Raw genomic sequence first — 14,042 nt, 5'->3', positions numbered from 1 at the left:
AGCCAAGGCTGAGAAACACTCTGCAGGTAGTCCTCGACTTGCGACCACAATTGAGCCCAAAGTTCCGGTGGCTAAGTGGAGACAGCGGTTAAGTGAGTTTTGCCCCATTTTGCAACCTTTCTTGCCACTGTTGTTAAGTGGATCGCTGCAGGCGTTAAGTGAGTCCCACGGCTGTTAAGTGAATCCGGCTTCTCCGTTGAGTTTGCTTGTCAGGGGGAATCACATGACCCTGTGATGTTACGACCGTCGTAAATATGAGTCAGTGGCCAAGCATCCAAATGTTGAACATGTGACCATGGGGATGCTGCGACGGTCGTAAGTGTGAAAAACGGTCAAAAGTCACTTTTTTGAGTGCCCTTTTAACTTTGGTCACTAAATGAATGGTTGTAAGTCGAGGACTAGCTGTATTACATTGGGAAAACCTCCCATATCGGTTAAGGTGTATCCAGGTTGACCCTCACTGGAAGCCGTGACCCAACCCAGCTGCCCCATCTCTCTGCTTCTTTGTCAAGGGCAGCTGGGGAGGAGAAATGATGGGGCAGGAGAGGCCCTCATCTTCCTCACCCATCAAGAGATGGGAAGGACAGGCCAGAGAGTAAGAGAATGACAGAGTTGGAAGGGACCTTGGAGGTCTTCTAGTCCAGCCCCCTGCTCAAGCAGGGGATGCTATACTATTTCAGACAAATGGCTGTCCAATCTCTTCTTAAACACCTCCAGTGAGGGAGCACCCACAACTTCTGGTGGCAAGTAGTTCCACTGGTTAATTGTTCCAACTGTCAAGAAATTTCTCCTTAATTCCAGGTTGCTTCTCTCTTTGATTAGTTTCCTTCCTTCCTTCCTTCCTTCCTTCCTTCCTTCCTTCCTTCCTTCCTTCCTTCCTTCCTTCATCATAGGACTCCAAGGGACCTCGGAGGTTTTCCTGAGCAAGACCCATCCAGAGATGGGAAGGAAAGGCCAGAGAGTAACAGAATAACAGAGTTGGAAGGGACCTTGGAGGTCTTCTAGTCCAGCCTCCTGCTCAAGCAGGAGACCCTTTACCATCCCAGTCAAATGGCTGTCCAGTCTCTTCTTAAAAAGCCTCCAGTGATGAAGCACCCACGCCTTCCAGTGGCAAGTTGTTCCACTGCTTAATTGTTCTAACTGTCAGAAAAAAATCCTCCTTAGTTCCAGGTTGCTTCTCTCCTTGATGAGTTTCCACCCGTTGCTTCTCCTCCTGCCTTCAGGTGCTTCGGAGAATAGGTGGACCCCCGATTCTTCTTTGTGGCAGCCCCTCAAATACTGGAAGATGCTCTCCTGTCTCCCCTGGTCCTTCTCTTCACTAGACTATCCAGGCCCAGTTCCTGCAACCGTTCTTGGTATCTTTTAGCCTCCAGACCCCCCAAGAGAACTGGAGAGAAGCCCTCTTGGACCAGGCCAGGGGGCCACGTTCCCCTTCCGCTGGTGGCCTTACCTGCAATGGCCTCGTAGAGAACGGCCTTATAATCCAGGTACTCGTATTCCTCAAATCTCTGGGGACCTTCGCACAAGATCCGGCACTCGGCGTCCGCAGCCTCGTAATCCTTCAGGGCCCGTTCCAGGAGGCCAATGGCCAAATCGTATTCCTCCCGGTCGTAATGCCGGATGCCGGACAGATAATTCTCCTGGAAGACACAAGAAGACACCTGAAGCCAAGGTTGAGGAGGAAACACCTGTTCGACTACCTTCACTGAGTAGGGGCTGGGCTTCATGACCTCAAGGAGCCCTTCCAAGCTGCCTGGGGACTCTAGGGCTCTACGCAGACGTGGGAAAGGACATCGTAATTGTAGAGTCGGTCCCTGACTTACAACCACAGTTGGGACCAGAATTTCCATTGCAAAACCAGGAGGCTGTTGAGGGAGGCGCCTCCAATTTTTACCATCTTGTTTGCCACGGTTGTTATCACTGCATTTGTTAAGTGACTCATGCCGTCGTTAAGCGAATCCAGCTTCCCCCAATGGACTTTGCTCGTTGGAAGCTGGCTGGGAAGTCAGAAATGGCGATCACTGTGACCGTCATAAGTACGAGATGGTGGCTGAAATTAATGTGACAATGGGCCTATTGCAATGGTCATTACGTGTGAGGATCATTCTTCCCTCTCTGACTTCAGCTTCCTTCTTTCCTTCTCTCTCTCTCTCCCTCTTTCTTTCTTTCTTCCTTCTCTCTTTCTTCCTTTCTCTTTCTTTCTTTTTCTCTTTACTTTCTCCCTCCCTCCCTCCCTTTCTTTCTTTCCTTCTTTCTTTTTTCCTTCCTTTTTCTCCTTCCTTCCTTTCTTTTTCTTTCTTTCTTTTTCTCCTTCCTTCCTTCCTTTCTTTCATTCTTCTTCCTTCCTTCTCTTTTCTCTTTTCTCCTTCCTTCCTTCTTTCTTTCTCTTTTTCTCCTAACTTCCTCCCTCTCTCTTTCTTTCCTTCTTTCTTTCTTCCTTCCTTCCTTTTTCTCCTTCCTTCCTTCCTTTTCTTTCTTTCTTTTTCTCCTTCCTTCCTTCCTTCCTTCCTTCCTCTTTCTTTCATTCTTCTTCCTTCCTTCCCTTTTCTCCTTCCTTCATTCTTTCTCTTTCTTTCTTTTTCTCCTTCCTTCCCTTTTCTCCTTCCTTCCTTCTTCCTTTTTCTCCTTCCCTCTCTCCATCCCATCTTTCTTTCTTTCTTTCTTTCTTTCTTTCTTTCTTTCTTTCTTTCTTTCTTTCTTCTCTCTCTTACTTACTTTCTTTCTTTCCTTTGCTTCTACCTCCCTCCCTCTCACACTCACACTCACACTTACACCCCCACAGACTCCCACAGAGAGAGACCACCTTTACCATGTGCGGCTGAGCCTCTTGGTCCACCAGGTCCACCTTCCCCGAGAGAGTCTTGTAATTGTCCAGGTCCTGCTGCATCTCCAGGTGTTCTGGGTTGGCCGCAAAGAAGGTGTGGGCAGCATTGGCCGCCTTGTCCAACTCATTCAGCTGGGAGAGAGAGAGGAAGGAAGGAAGGAAGGAAAGAAAGGAGGGAGGGAGGGGGAGAGATACTTAAATACCCACAATCATTTTTTTTAAAAGCATCATCAAATACCACGGAGGAATTCAGAAAGGACTTGACCTCCAAGGAAAGAACAGAGACACGCAAAGAGAAGCTACTTGGGCCATTCAAAGAAACGAAGAATATCCAATTTCAATCCTTTTGTTATGACCTCATCAATAGTTTCAACTCCATTTCCAACAAGGAATGTCTGGGGTGGGGGGGGGGGGGCAAAACCTGCACATTCCAGGCCACGAGGCTCCCACCTCAGCTGAGTAAATAAACATCTCACCCAAGCATGCAAGAATCCTATTGTCAGGGAGGGTGGAGTTTGGAGGAAATCAGCTTTTTCGGCTCTCCACCTCCCTCCTTCAGATGGTTTTTGTTTTTTTTTAAAATTTGATTTATATGCCGCCCTTCTCCAGAGACCCAGGGCGGCTTACAGTGCGTTAAGCAATAGCCTTCATCCTTTTGTATATTTATACAAAGTCATCTTATTGCCCCCACAAACTGGGTCCTCATTTCACCTACCTTAGAAAGGATGGAAAGCTGAGTCAACCTTGAGCCTGGTGAGATTCGAACCTGCAGTAATTGCAGGCATCTGGTCTTAATAACAGGGTGCCTTAGACCACTGTACTACCAAGGCTCTGTGCTGGGCTTCTGAGCCAGGTTCAGGAAGGCTGGAGTCAAAAGTGACGGAGAGGGTCCCACACGCTCCAGGGGCCTCCATGGCTCAAGACAAAGGAAGAGTCTCGGATGCCCAAAGGTGCTTTTATTTCAAGAGGCAACTGGACTTTCTGGTTTTTCTTTGAAGATGTTTCACTTCTCATCCAGGAAGCTTCTTCAGCCCTAAGTGGATGGTGGGGAACGAAAGGAAGCCAGTCAGAACTGAAGAAGCTTCCTGGATGAGAAGCGAAACATCTTCAAAGAAAAACTAGAAAGTCCAGTTGCCTCTTGAAATAAGAGCCCCTCTGGGACAGCCATGGCCTGGATGACCAAAAATCTCCATAGTCAAAGAGGCTCAGGGTTCTTCTAAAACAGCTCTGCTTCGATGAGAGGAAGACCATTAAGATCACTTAATACCACTTTTTAATGCCTTGGTAAGGCCACACTTGGAATTCTACATCTGGTTTTGGTTGCCACAATATAAAAAAAGATGTTGAGACTCTGGAAAGAGTGCAGAGAAGAGCCACAAAGAGGATTAGGGGACTGGAGGCTAAAACCTACGATGAACGGTTGCAGGAACTGGGTATGTCTAGTTTAATGAAAAGAAAAAACTAGGGGAGACATGACTGCATCTTCCAATATCTCAGGGGCTGCTCCAAAGAAGACGGAGTCAAGCAATTCTCCAAAGCACCTGAAGGCAGGACAAGAAGCAACGGGTGGAAACTAATCAAGGAGAGAAGCAACCTGGAAATAAGGAGAAACTTCTTAACAGTGAGGAATAGGATAGAATAGAATAGAATAGAATAGAATAGAATAGAATAGAATAGAATAGAATAGAGGGAATGGAATGGAATAGGAAATGAAAGGGAAGGGAAAGGAAGGGAAAGGAAGGGAAGGGAAGGGAAGGGAAGGGAAGGGAAGAGAGGAGAGGAGAGGAGAGGAGAGGAGAGGAGTGGAGAGGAGAGAATACAGAAGAGAAGAGAAGAGAATATAGAATAGAATAGAATAGAATAGAATAGAATAGAATAGAATAGAATAGAATAGAATAGAACAGAACGGAATTGAATTCTTTATTGGCCAAGTGTGACTGGACACACAAGGAATTTGTCTTTGGTGCATACGGTCTCAGAGTACATAAAAGAAAAGACACATAAGGTACAACATTTAATGATAGTCATAGGGGACAAATAAGCAATCAAATCATATTAGGAAACAGTCAATATAAATCTTAAGGATACCAGCAACAAGGTTTCAGTCATACAGTCATAAGTGGGAGGAGATGGATGATGGGAACGATGAGAAGATGAATAGTAGTGCAGACTTAGTGAATAGTTTGACAGTGTTGAGGGAATTATTTGTTTAGCAGAGTGGTGACGTCCAGGGAAAAAACTCTTCTTGTGTCTAGTTGTGTGCAGTGCTCTATAGCGTCGATTTGAGGGTAGGAGTTGAAACAAGTTATGTCCAGGATGTGAGGGGTCTGTAGATATTTTCCCAGCCCTCTTTTTGACTCATGCAGTATACAGGTCCTCAATGGAAGGCAGGTTGGTAGTCATTGATAGAATATAACAGAACAGAATAGAATAGAATAAAATAAAATACAGTGTTTCCCTGAAAATCAGACCCTGTCTTATATATTTTTGAACCCTGAAATAAGCACTTGGCCTTATTGCCATGTGCTCAAAAGCCCGATTGGGCTTATTATGAGGGGAAGCCTTATTTTGGGGAAAACAGGGTAATAATTAACCAGTGGAACAGCTTGCTGCCAGAAATCGTGGGTGCTCCATCACTGGAGGTTTTTAAGAAGAGACTGGACAGTCACTAGTCTGAAATGGGAAAGGGTCTCCTGCTTGAGCAGGGGGCTGGACTAGAAGACCTCCAAAGTCCCTTCCAACTCTGCTATTCTGTTAAGAGAGATCCAACCTGGAACAGGAGAAATTTAATGGCAGTGAGAACAAGTAACCAGTGGAACAACTTGCCACCAGAAGTTGTGGGTGCTTCATCTCCGGAGACTTTTAAGAAGAGACTGGACCACCATTGGTCTGAGATGGTATGGGATCTCCTGCTCGTGCAGGGAGATGGACTAGAAGACCTCCAATGACCCTTCCAACTCTGTTATTTCTGTTAAGTAGTAAAATGCATTTACTCAAAACGCTTCTACTTCACCATCCCAAGATTTAGTTGGCCACAATCCTCCAGCATCTGTTTTCATAGTGGAACGTGGTCCGTATCTTGGAAGGACCTCCAAAAGCCCACATGAAAAGCTGTCCCAGCAACTTCCCTCGAAGGAGAGATGCCAAAACATTGTATAAAGTTTTCAAAGCTCCCCGGAGAATTGCTCAGGAACTGGGCTGCATGGAAGGCAAATTCTTTAACTGCTAAATTAATCAGACCATCTTTGGATCTAACCCAGGCATTCATCTAGGAGCGTTTCCCAACGGTAGCAGTTTGAAGATGGATGGAGTTCAAAAAGAGAAGGAGAAGGAGAAGGTGAAGAAGGAGAAAAAGAAAAAGTGGTGGTGGAAGGAAGAAGAGGAAGAAGAAGAGAAGGATATGAAAGGGAAGGAGAAAGGGTGGTAGTGGTGGAAGAGGAAAAGTTAGGGATGGTGGAAATGAAGAAAGAGGAGATCAAGAAGAAGAAGAAGAAGAAGAGGTAGAGGCAGCAATGGTGGTGGTGATGGAAGAGAAGGGGGGAGAAGATTAAGAAAGAGAAGGAGCAATGGTGGTGGAAGAGGAGGAGGAGGGATGGTGGAGCTGAAGAAAGAGTAGATGAAGAACAAGAGGAAGTGGAGGTTGCAATAGTGGTGAAGAAGGAGGAGAAGATGAGTTGGTGATGGTGGTAGAGAAAAAGAGAAGGAGAGGAAGAAGGAGAGATAAAGAAGGAGGAGGATGAAGAGAAGATAGAGGAGGAAGAGGAGGAGGAGGAGGAAGAAGAGGAGAAAGAAGAACAACTTCTTCTTCTTCTTCTTCTTCTTCTTCTTCTTCTTCTTCTTCTTCTTCTTCTTCTTCTTCTTCTTCTTCTTCTTCTCCTTCTCCTTCTCCTTCTCCTTCAAGACTGTAGGGTCTTTGGTGCTCTTTGAGCTCAATTGTTTTCTTGCAGACATTTTATCATCCAAGTAGGTAACATCAACAGACAGGTGTGTGGAGAGGAGGAGGAGGAGGAGGAGGAGGAGGAGGAGGAGGAGGAGGAGGAGGAGGAGGAGGAGGGGGAGAACCTGGCCTCCTGCATGTCCTGGAATGTACAAGGTAGGGCACGGCTTGGCATGGGGCATGGTTTCCTCCCCTGGCAGTTCTTGCCCAGACGTGCCTCCTTGGCACAACCTGGATTGGGGGGGGGGGGAGGCTGTGCCCTTGAAGAGGACTAGTCTGCAGCTGAAAGGCTCCAGGGTACCTCGGTGGCTGCCTTGCCAAGCCCTCAGCAGGAAAGACGGAGGCTGCGGAAGGAAAGGAGATTTATTCTGTGCCCTTCCTCGCTCTCTTTCTGGCTGAAGAAGATTAGATTGGCAATCCTGGACAGATGCTTAGAGAAATTAAGTGGAAAGGGAGCTAATTTTGGGCAGATGTTTGATTGACCCAGTAAGGAGGGAGACCAAACCCATTTAGAACACGTTGCCTAAGGCAAAACTCGTTGGGGTGCTTCCCCCAAACTCTCACCCCACCCCTGGTGATCCTAGTGCCAAGGGGTGAAGCCTCGGCACCCCAAATAAGGGTGCTGAGGATGTGACGGGTTGAATTGTGCCAAGGCCTGGCATGAAGCAGCCATTTTAACTCGGAATTTGGGAGGGTTGATTGCCAAAACAGCTGCCTCCCTATGTGAGATGGGGGAATGTTGCTGTAAATCAGAGTTTTTTTAATCTCAGTGATTTTAAGACCAAGTGGATGTTAACTCCCAGAATCCTCCAGTCAACAGCATGGGGGGGGGGAATTGAATTCTGGGAGTTGAAGTCCACCCGTCTTGAAGTTAGTTGTTCCCGACTCTAGGGGGCGGTGCTCATCTCTCTTTCAAAGCCGAAGAGCCAGCGCTGTCCGAAGACGTCTCCATGGTCATGTGGCTGGCATGACTCAACGCCAAAGGCGCACGGAACGCTGTTCCCTTCCCACCAAAGGAGGCCCCTATTTTTCTACTTGCATTTTTTACCTGCTTTTGAACTGCTAGGTTGGCAGAAGCTGGGATGAGTCACGGGAGCTCACCCCGTTACGCGGCAGTACTAGGGATTTGAACTGCTGAACTGCCGATCTTTCGATCGACAAGCTCAGTGTCTTAGCCACTGAGCCACCACATCTCTCTTATATATCTATCTATCTACTCACACACAGACACTACCGGTAGTCCTCAACTTACGACCACAATTGAGCCCCAAATTTACATTGCTAAGTGAGACATTCGTTAAGTGAGTTTTGTCCCCTTTTATAACTTTTCTTACCACAGTTCTTAAGTGAATCGTTGCAAGTGTTCAGTTAGTAACGCGGTTGTGAATTGAATCCAGCTTCCCCATGGACCTTGCTTGTCGGAAGGTCGCAAAAGGGGACTTTGCGACCGTCATAACTACGAGTCAGTTTGCCAAGCGTCTGAATTTCGATCACGTGACTCTGGGGATGCTGCAACGGTCGTAAGAAAAATGATCCTAAGTCACTGTTTTCAGCGATGTTGTGATTTAGTGAACGGTCACTAAATGAATTGTTGTAAGTCGAAGACTAGCTGTACAATACTGAAAGGAGACCCTTCTATCACCCGTTATATAGAACATAGCTCTTGTGTTATATTTTGAAAAACTTTTGCCGCCTGGAATTTCAACTGAAGGATGGTTTGGGAATTTGGATGAAAAGATGAGTTTATATGTTTCCTTTCCCCCTTTTTTTTGTTTGCCTAGCATGAAGCAAAACGACAAAGGTTAATTTAATTGCATAACTTGACGGCATATAGAAATATTAATTTTTACTGGCGCATAAGACATGCATGCTTTTGTGAGGTGGGGCGGATGCATGGAATATATTTTTTAAAAAATGTGCAAATACCACACAGCATTATGGGTTGCTACACATCTCAGATAAAAGATCTGCCAGTTATCATGGAAGGATTAGGAAGAGAGGAATTAGATGACTGAATATTGGTATTTTTCCAAGTTAATAAGATTGACCCAGGTCAAGTGTCTTGTGTGAATGCAACCCTTTCACTTTTCAGCCCCAGAATTCATTAGAGACGGAGGCCCTTTAACCCGGAGACGCCTTCAACTCTGCCCCTTTGCAAGGGGGGGGGGTCTACTCTACACACAGCTTCTTCCCCCAACTGTAGCTCACAAACAATCATCACATACAGTGAGTCCTCAACTTACGACTGCAAATGGAACCAGAACTTTCGTTGCCCAGCGGAGCAGTCATGAAGTCAGCTGATTTTTTTTTTGCCATGGTCGTTCAGTGCGTTTTGCCCCGTTTAACGTCCTTTCTTGCCACTGTTGTTAAGTGAACCACTGCCATTAATAAGTTAGTCACCTGGCTGTTAAGTGAATCTGGCTTCTCTGTGGACTTTGCTTGTCGGAAAAGGTCTCGAAAGGGGATTGCATGACCCCCAGGCTGCTGCCACCGTCATAAATAGGAGTCAGTTGCCAAGTGCCTGAATTTTTATCATGTGACCATGGGGATGCTGCAATAGTGTGTAAGTGTGAAAAATGGTCATGAGACACTTTATTCACACTGTGAGAAGGATCTTGGAGTCCTGGTGGACAATCATTTAGATATGAGCCGGCCGTGTGCAGCAGCTGCCAAAAAAGCCAACACAGTCCTGGGCTGCATCAACAGAGGAATAGAATCAAGATCATGTGAAGTGTTAATACCACTTTATAAGGCCTTGGTGAGGCCACACTTGGAATAATGCATCCAGTTTTGGTCTCCATGATGTAAAAAAGATGTGGAGACTCTGGAAAGAGTGCAGACAAGAGCAACCAAGATGATGAGGGGACTGGAAGCTAAAACATATGAAGAACGGTTGCAGGAACTGGGCATGGCTAGTTTAATGAAAAGAAGGACCAGGGGAGACAGGATAGAAGTCTTCCAATATTTGAGGGGCTGCCCCAAAGAAGAGGGGGTCAAGCTATTCTCCAAAGCCCCTGAACGCAGGACAAGAAGCAACGGGTGGAAACTAATCAAGGAGAGAAGCAACTTAGAACTAAGGAGAAATTTCCTGACAGTGAGGACAATTAATCAGTGGAACAGCTTTCCTCCAGAAGTTGTGAATGCTCCAACACTGGAAGTTTTTAAGAAGAGATTGGACAACCATTTGTCTGAAGTGGTGTAGGGTTTCCTGCCTGGGCAGGTTTTTTTTTTTTTTTATTTGATTTATATGCCGCCCTTCTCCGGAGACTCAGGGTGGCTTACAGTGCGTTAAGCAATAGCCTTCATACTTTTTGTATATTTATACAAAGTCAGCTTATTTCCCCCACAAACTGGGTCCTCAATTTACCTACCTTAGAAAGGATGGAAGGCTGAGTCAACCTTGAGCCTTGGCGAGATTCGAACCCTGCAGTAATTGCAGGCAGCTGGTCTTAATAACAGGGTGCTTTGGACCACTGTACTATCAAGGCTCTTTCAACTCTGTTATTCCATTCCATTCTTCTATTCTATAATCTGTGGGAGAGCCTCTCTTGCGACACAACAGTTGTTGCCTCCTGAGTCCTCCCGTGACCCCTGCAAAGAACGAGCCGATGACCAAGCCTTTTGAGGTCAGTTTAATTAATTGGTTACTTAATTCTGCAGCCGCCGCCGCCGCTGAGCATTTGAACAACATGTTATGCTCATTGCTGACATTATAATGTGAACCATGCTCCCGGTTTCCGGCTTCTGAGAAGGAAAGCAATTTATCCTTTTCCAGGATAAATAAATAAAAACTCAGGGGGTGAATTCAGCCAGGCTTTGCACACGTACACACAAATGCAAAGGAATATTGTCATGCTGTTCTTTGGGGGATCAGGAGAAGGAAAAAATTAAATAATTGCTGTGTTTTCAATAAGGCCACGCATGCTCAGGAAAGGGGCAAAGAGGCTTGTAAGTGAACTTCTACTCCCCAAATTATCTTGAGCCGCGCCTCTCCTAGGATCTGAACGTGGGGACACCTTGCGGTCGTCTAGTCCAACCCCCTACTCAGGGCGGGAATCTGAGTCTCTGAGGATTTACCTGGATTTTTAATCCCAAAATCGTCTTTAACAGCCTGTAAAGATTCTCAGTCATCCCAAAGGTGCTTTTTCAGGAGGCAACTGGAGTTTCTGTTTTTTTTTTTTTTTTTTTTTTGAAGATGTTTCCCTTTTTATCCAAGAAGTTTCTTCAGCTCTGACTGGAGAAACTTCCATTCCCCACCATCCAGTGGATAAAAAGGGAAACATCTTCAAAGAAAAAAATCTGGCTCCCAGGAACTTAAATCTGTTTTATTCCATACCCCGCACTCTGGAATGAAAAGAAATGCTGTTATTGGTTGTAAAATGGTCATAAAATGGAGCAAAGCTCACTCAACCAATATCTTGCTTAGCAACAAAAATTTTGGACTCATTTGCGGTCATGCGTTGAGGACTACTTGTATTCTGTGTAGGGCACCACAATGCCCACTGTTTCATTGAGGGCCCGGATAAATACCACAAGCAGGACTGGGCATTTTCCTCTCTCCAGCCCACCTCTCCACACTCCAGACCCCCAGTGCCCTGTGCCAGATTTGAGAGGGTTTGGGTCCCTCTTCACCCATGGCAGAGGGAGCTCTGTGCCCTGCCCTGCCCGTGTGCCCCATCTGGCTCTTTCAGAGCATTGTCTGTCCCTGAAAGGGCTGCCCTGTTCCACCCTCTCTCGGGAGCAGCATTGGGGGGTGGGCAGTGGGCAGCTCTCAAGGAAGCCAGCCATGGCTCATGGCCGCAGCTACCAGAGTGGTAGTGCTGGATCTGGGAAGGAAGGCTTCCATTAGAAAAAAACTGTCCTTCTGGCCTCCCCTCCATGCGGGAGGGAAATCTCTGGGTCTGGGAGGAAGCCCCAAGCCTGCTCCTGGCCCCACCACCTGGAGGCAGGGAGTGTCTCAAACTTTTCAGCTCAGCGAAGGAAGGAAGGAAGAAGGGAAAAGAGAGAAATAAGAGAAAAGAAAAGAGGGAAGGAAAAGGGAAAAGGAGAAAGGAGAAAGAAAAGGAGGTGGGAGGAAGAAAAGGAAAGGAAGGGAAGGGAAGGAAGGAAAGGAAAGGAAAGGAAAGGAAGGGAAGGGAAGGGAAGGGAAGGGAAGGGAAGAGAAGAGAAAGAAAGGAAAAGAAAGGAAAGGAAAGGAAAGGAAAGGAAATGAGGTGGGAGGAAGGGAAGGGAAGGAAAGGAAAACCTGAGCCAAGGACAAAATCAATGGCCAATCCTGCCATTCCTACAAGGGGAAACTGCCCCACACGAACACGAGAGCCGAGGCCAGGAGGAAGAGTGTCCGGGAACCACAAGCCACTTACGCAAAGGGCATCTTTTGGATGGTGTTCCCAGTGGGCACCCCCCTCCTGTTTCTGCCAACGGGCGAGAGGCTGCTTGTGCAACCTTACCGGCTCCACCGTGGAGAGGCTGGCATTCCTCCAGGCAGACAGAACAGCTGCTCCTGGTGCCAGCAGCCCTGTGCAAAATGCTGGGGGAGGGGAGTCAGCACAGGGCCAGCAACCCCTCCCCCTCCTCCCAGGATTTGGGGGCACTTGTTCAAAGGTTTGCAAAGGCCCGGGTTCAAGAGACCACCGAGACAATCTCCATTCACTGAACTGGCATTTATGACAATGATATCCTGCCAAATAAGCAGGCTTCTCCATTTTACAAAGAAACAAATAAGCAGACACCCTCCACGCATCTTAAAGTCTAACTCCCATCACACCAGCAACCGTCCCCCCGGAAGGGAAGGTTAGTTTTAAAGCCCAGTTGTCACAAATGTTAGGTTTTTAATTACCGGTCTGTCACTGAGGTGGCTCCTCTGCTGGCTTTTGGGGGCTGGATGGAGAACTCCTGACCCCCTTTTTCTAGCTCCAGTAGAAGAGAGTATTTGTGGCTCAGGGCTGAATTGTGGGGGCCCTTGGAGTTTGGGGGTTTTCTTGCAGATATTTCATGACCCAACTAGGTAATATCATCAGTGCTAGAAGGGAGCAGAGTCTGTGAGGAGGAAGAGGAAGAGGAGGAAGGAGAAGGAGAAGGAGAAGGAGAAGAAGAAGAAGAAGAAGAAGAAGAAGAAGAAGAAGAAGAAGAAGAAGAAGAAGAAGAAGAAGAAGAAGAATTTTATTTCTATACCGCCCTTCTCCCGAAGGACTCAGGGCGGTGTACAGCCTATTTAAAAACACAAGACAAAACAACGATTAAAAAATTTAAAATAATTAAATAGATTTGGCTCAATTTAAAACCCCAGAAATTTAAAATACCCCAATTTAAAATTATTATGTTGATAGCCCGGCCTGGCGGAACAACAGGGTCTTCAATGCGCAGCAAAACACCCGGAGGTCGGAGATCTTACGTATTTCCGGGGGCAGTTCATTCCACAGGGCTGGAAGAAGAAGGAGAAGGAGAAGGAGAAGGAGAAGGAGAAGGAGAGGAAGAGGAAGAGGAAGAGGAAGAGGAAGAAGAAGAAGAAGAAGAAGAAGAAGAAGAAGAAGAAGAAGAAGAAGAAGAAGAAGAAGAAGAAGAAGAAGAAGAAGAAGAAGAAACAACAACCGTGAGGTCCTTGGTGCTCTCTGAGCTTGGTTACTTTCTTGCAGACATTTCATAACCTAGCTGGGTAATATCATCACTGCTAGAAGGCTTTGCAGAGAAAAGGAAGGAAGGAAGGAGGGAGGGAGGGAGGTGGACAACTGCGGAGTCCTTGGTGCTCTCTGAGCTTGATTGCTTTCTTGCAGATGTTTCATGACCCAGTTAGATAACATCATCAGGATGAGGAAGGGTGAGTTTGGAGAATATTTCTAAACTCACCGACCCCCCAAAAATGGAGCACCTACAGCTTCTGGTGGCAAGCTGTTCCACTGGTTAATTGTCCTCACTGTCAGGAAGTTTCTCCTTAATTCTAGGTTGCTTCTCTCCTTGATGAGTTTCCATCCGTTGCTTCTTGTCCTGCCTTCTGGTGCTTTGGAGAATAGGTGGACCTCTCTCTAAATAATTTAAGAGAGAGGGTCTATCAGAGTCTTCCGGATCCTTCTCCTTTCCCTCCCCTGGGTTCAAGTTTCCATGTTGCCAAGAGGTCAAAGAGGAGTTTGAAGTCACATCATCCCTTAATCCTGCTGTGGAAATTGGCTGCCGGACAGCTGGCAGAGGACGAGGCGGAGGCAGCTCGGGGTCCTGAATGAGCTGATGCCTCCAAAAAAAGCCACAGTCCTCATCGACCCCCTCCTCAAAAACCCCTGCGGTCCA

General features: G+C 46.7%; 1 protein-coding gene across 2 annotated transcripts in view; it reads right to left on the bottom strand.

Moving 5' to 3' along the window:
• Positions 1 to 14,042, bottom strand: part of P3H2 (prolyl 3-hydroxylase 2) — a 69,376-nt gene that overhangs the window by 22,139 nt on the left and 33,195 nt on the right. For both annotated transcript variants that reach the window (XM_060694425.2, XM_087872382.1), the window contains exons 2-3: positions 2,810 to 2,956; positions 1,451 to 1,640 (exon numbers count right to left, since the gene is read on the bottom strand). In XM_060694425.2, the coding sequence (XP_060550408.2) occupies positions 1,451 to 1,640; positions 2,810 to 2,956 (337 nt within the window). The remainder of the gene's footprint in view (positions 1 to 1,450; positions 1,641 to 2,809; positions 2,957 to 14,042) is intronic.

The sequence above is a fragment of the Pantherophis guttatus genome, chromosome 6, assembly GCF_059756535.1.
Source record: "Pantherophis guttatus breed Tessera chromosome 6, ASM5975653v1, whole genome shotgun sequence".
NCBI lineage: Eukaryota > Metazoa > Chordata > Lepidosauria > Squamata > Colubridae > Pantherophis > Pantherophis guttatus.
Note: the sequence above shows the minus strand (reverse complement) of the source record. Positions and strands in the feature narration are given on the sequence as shown.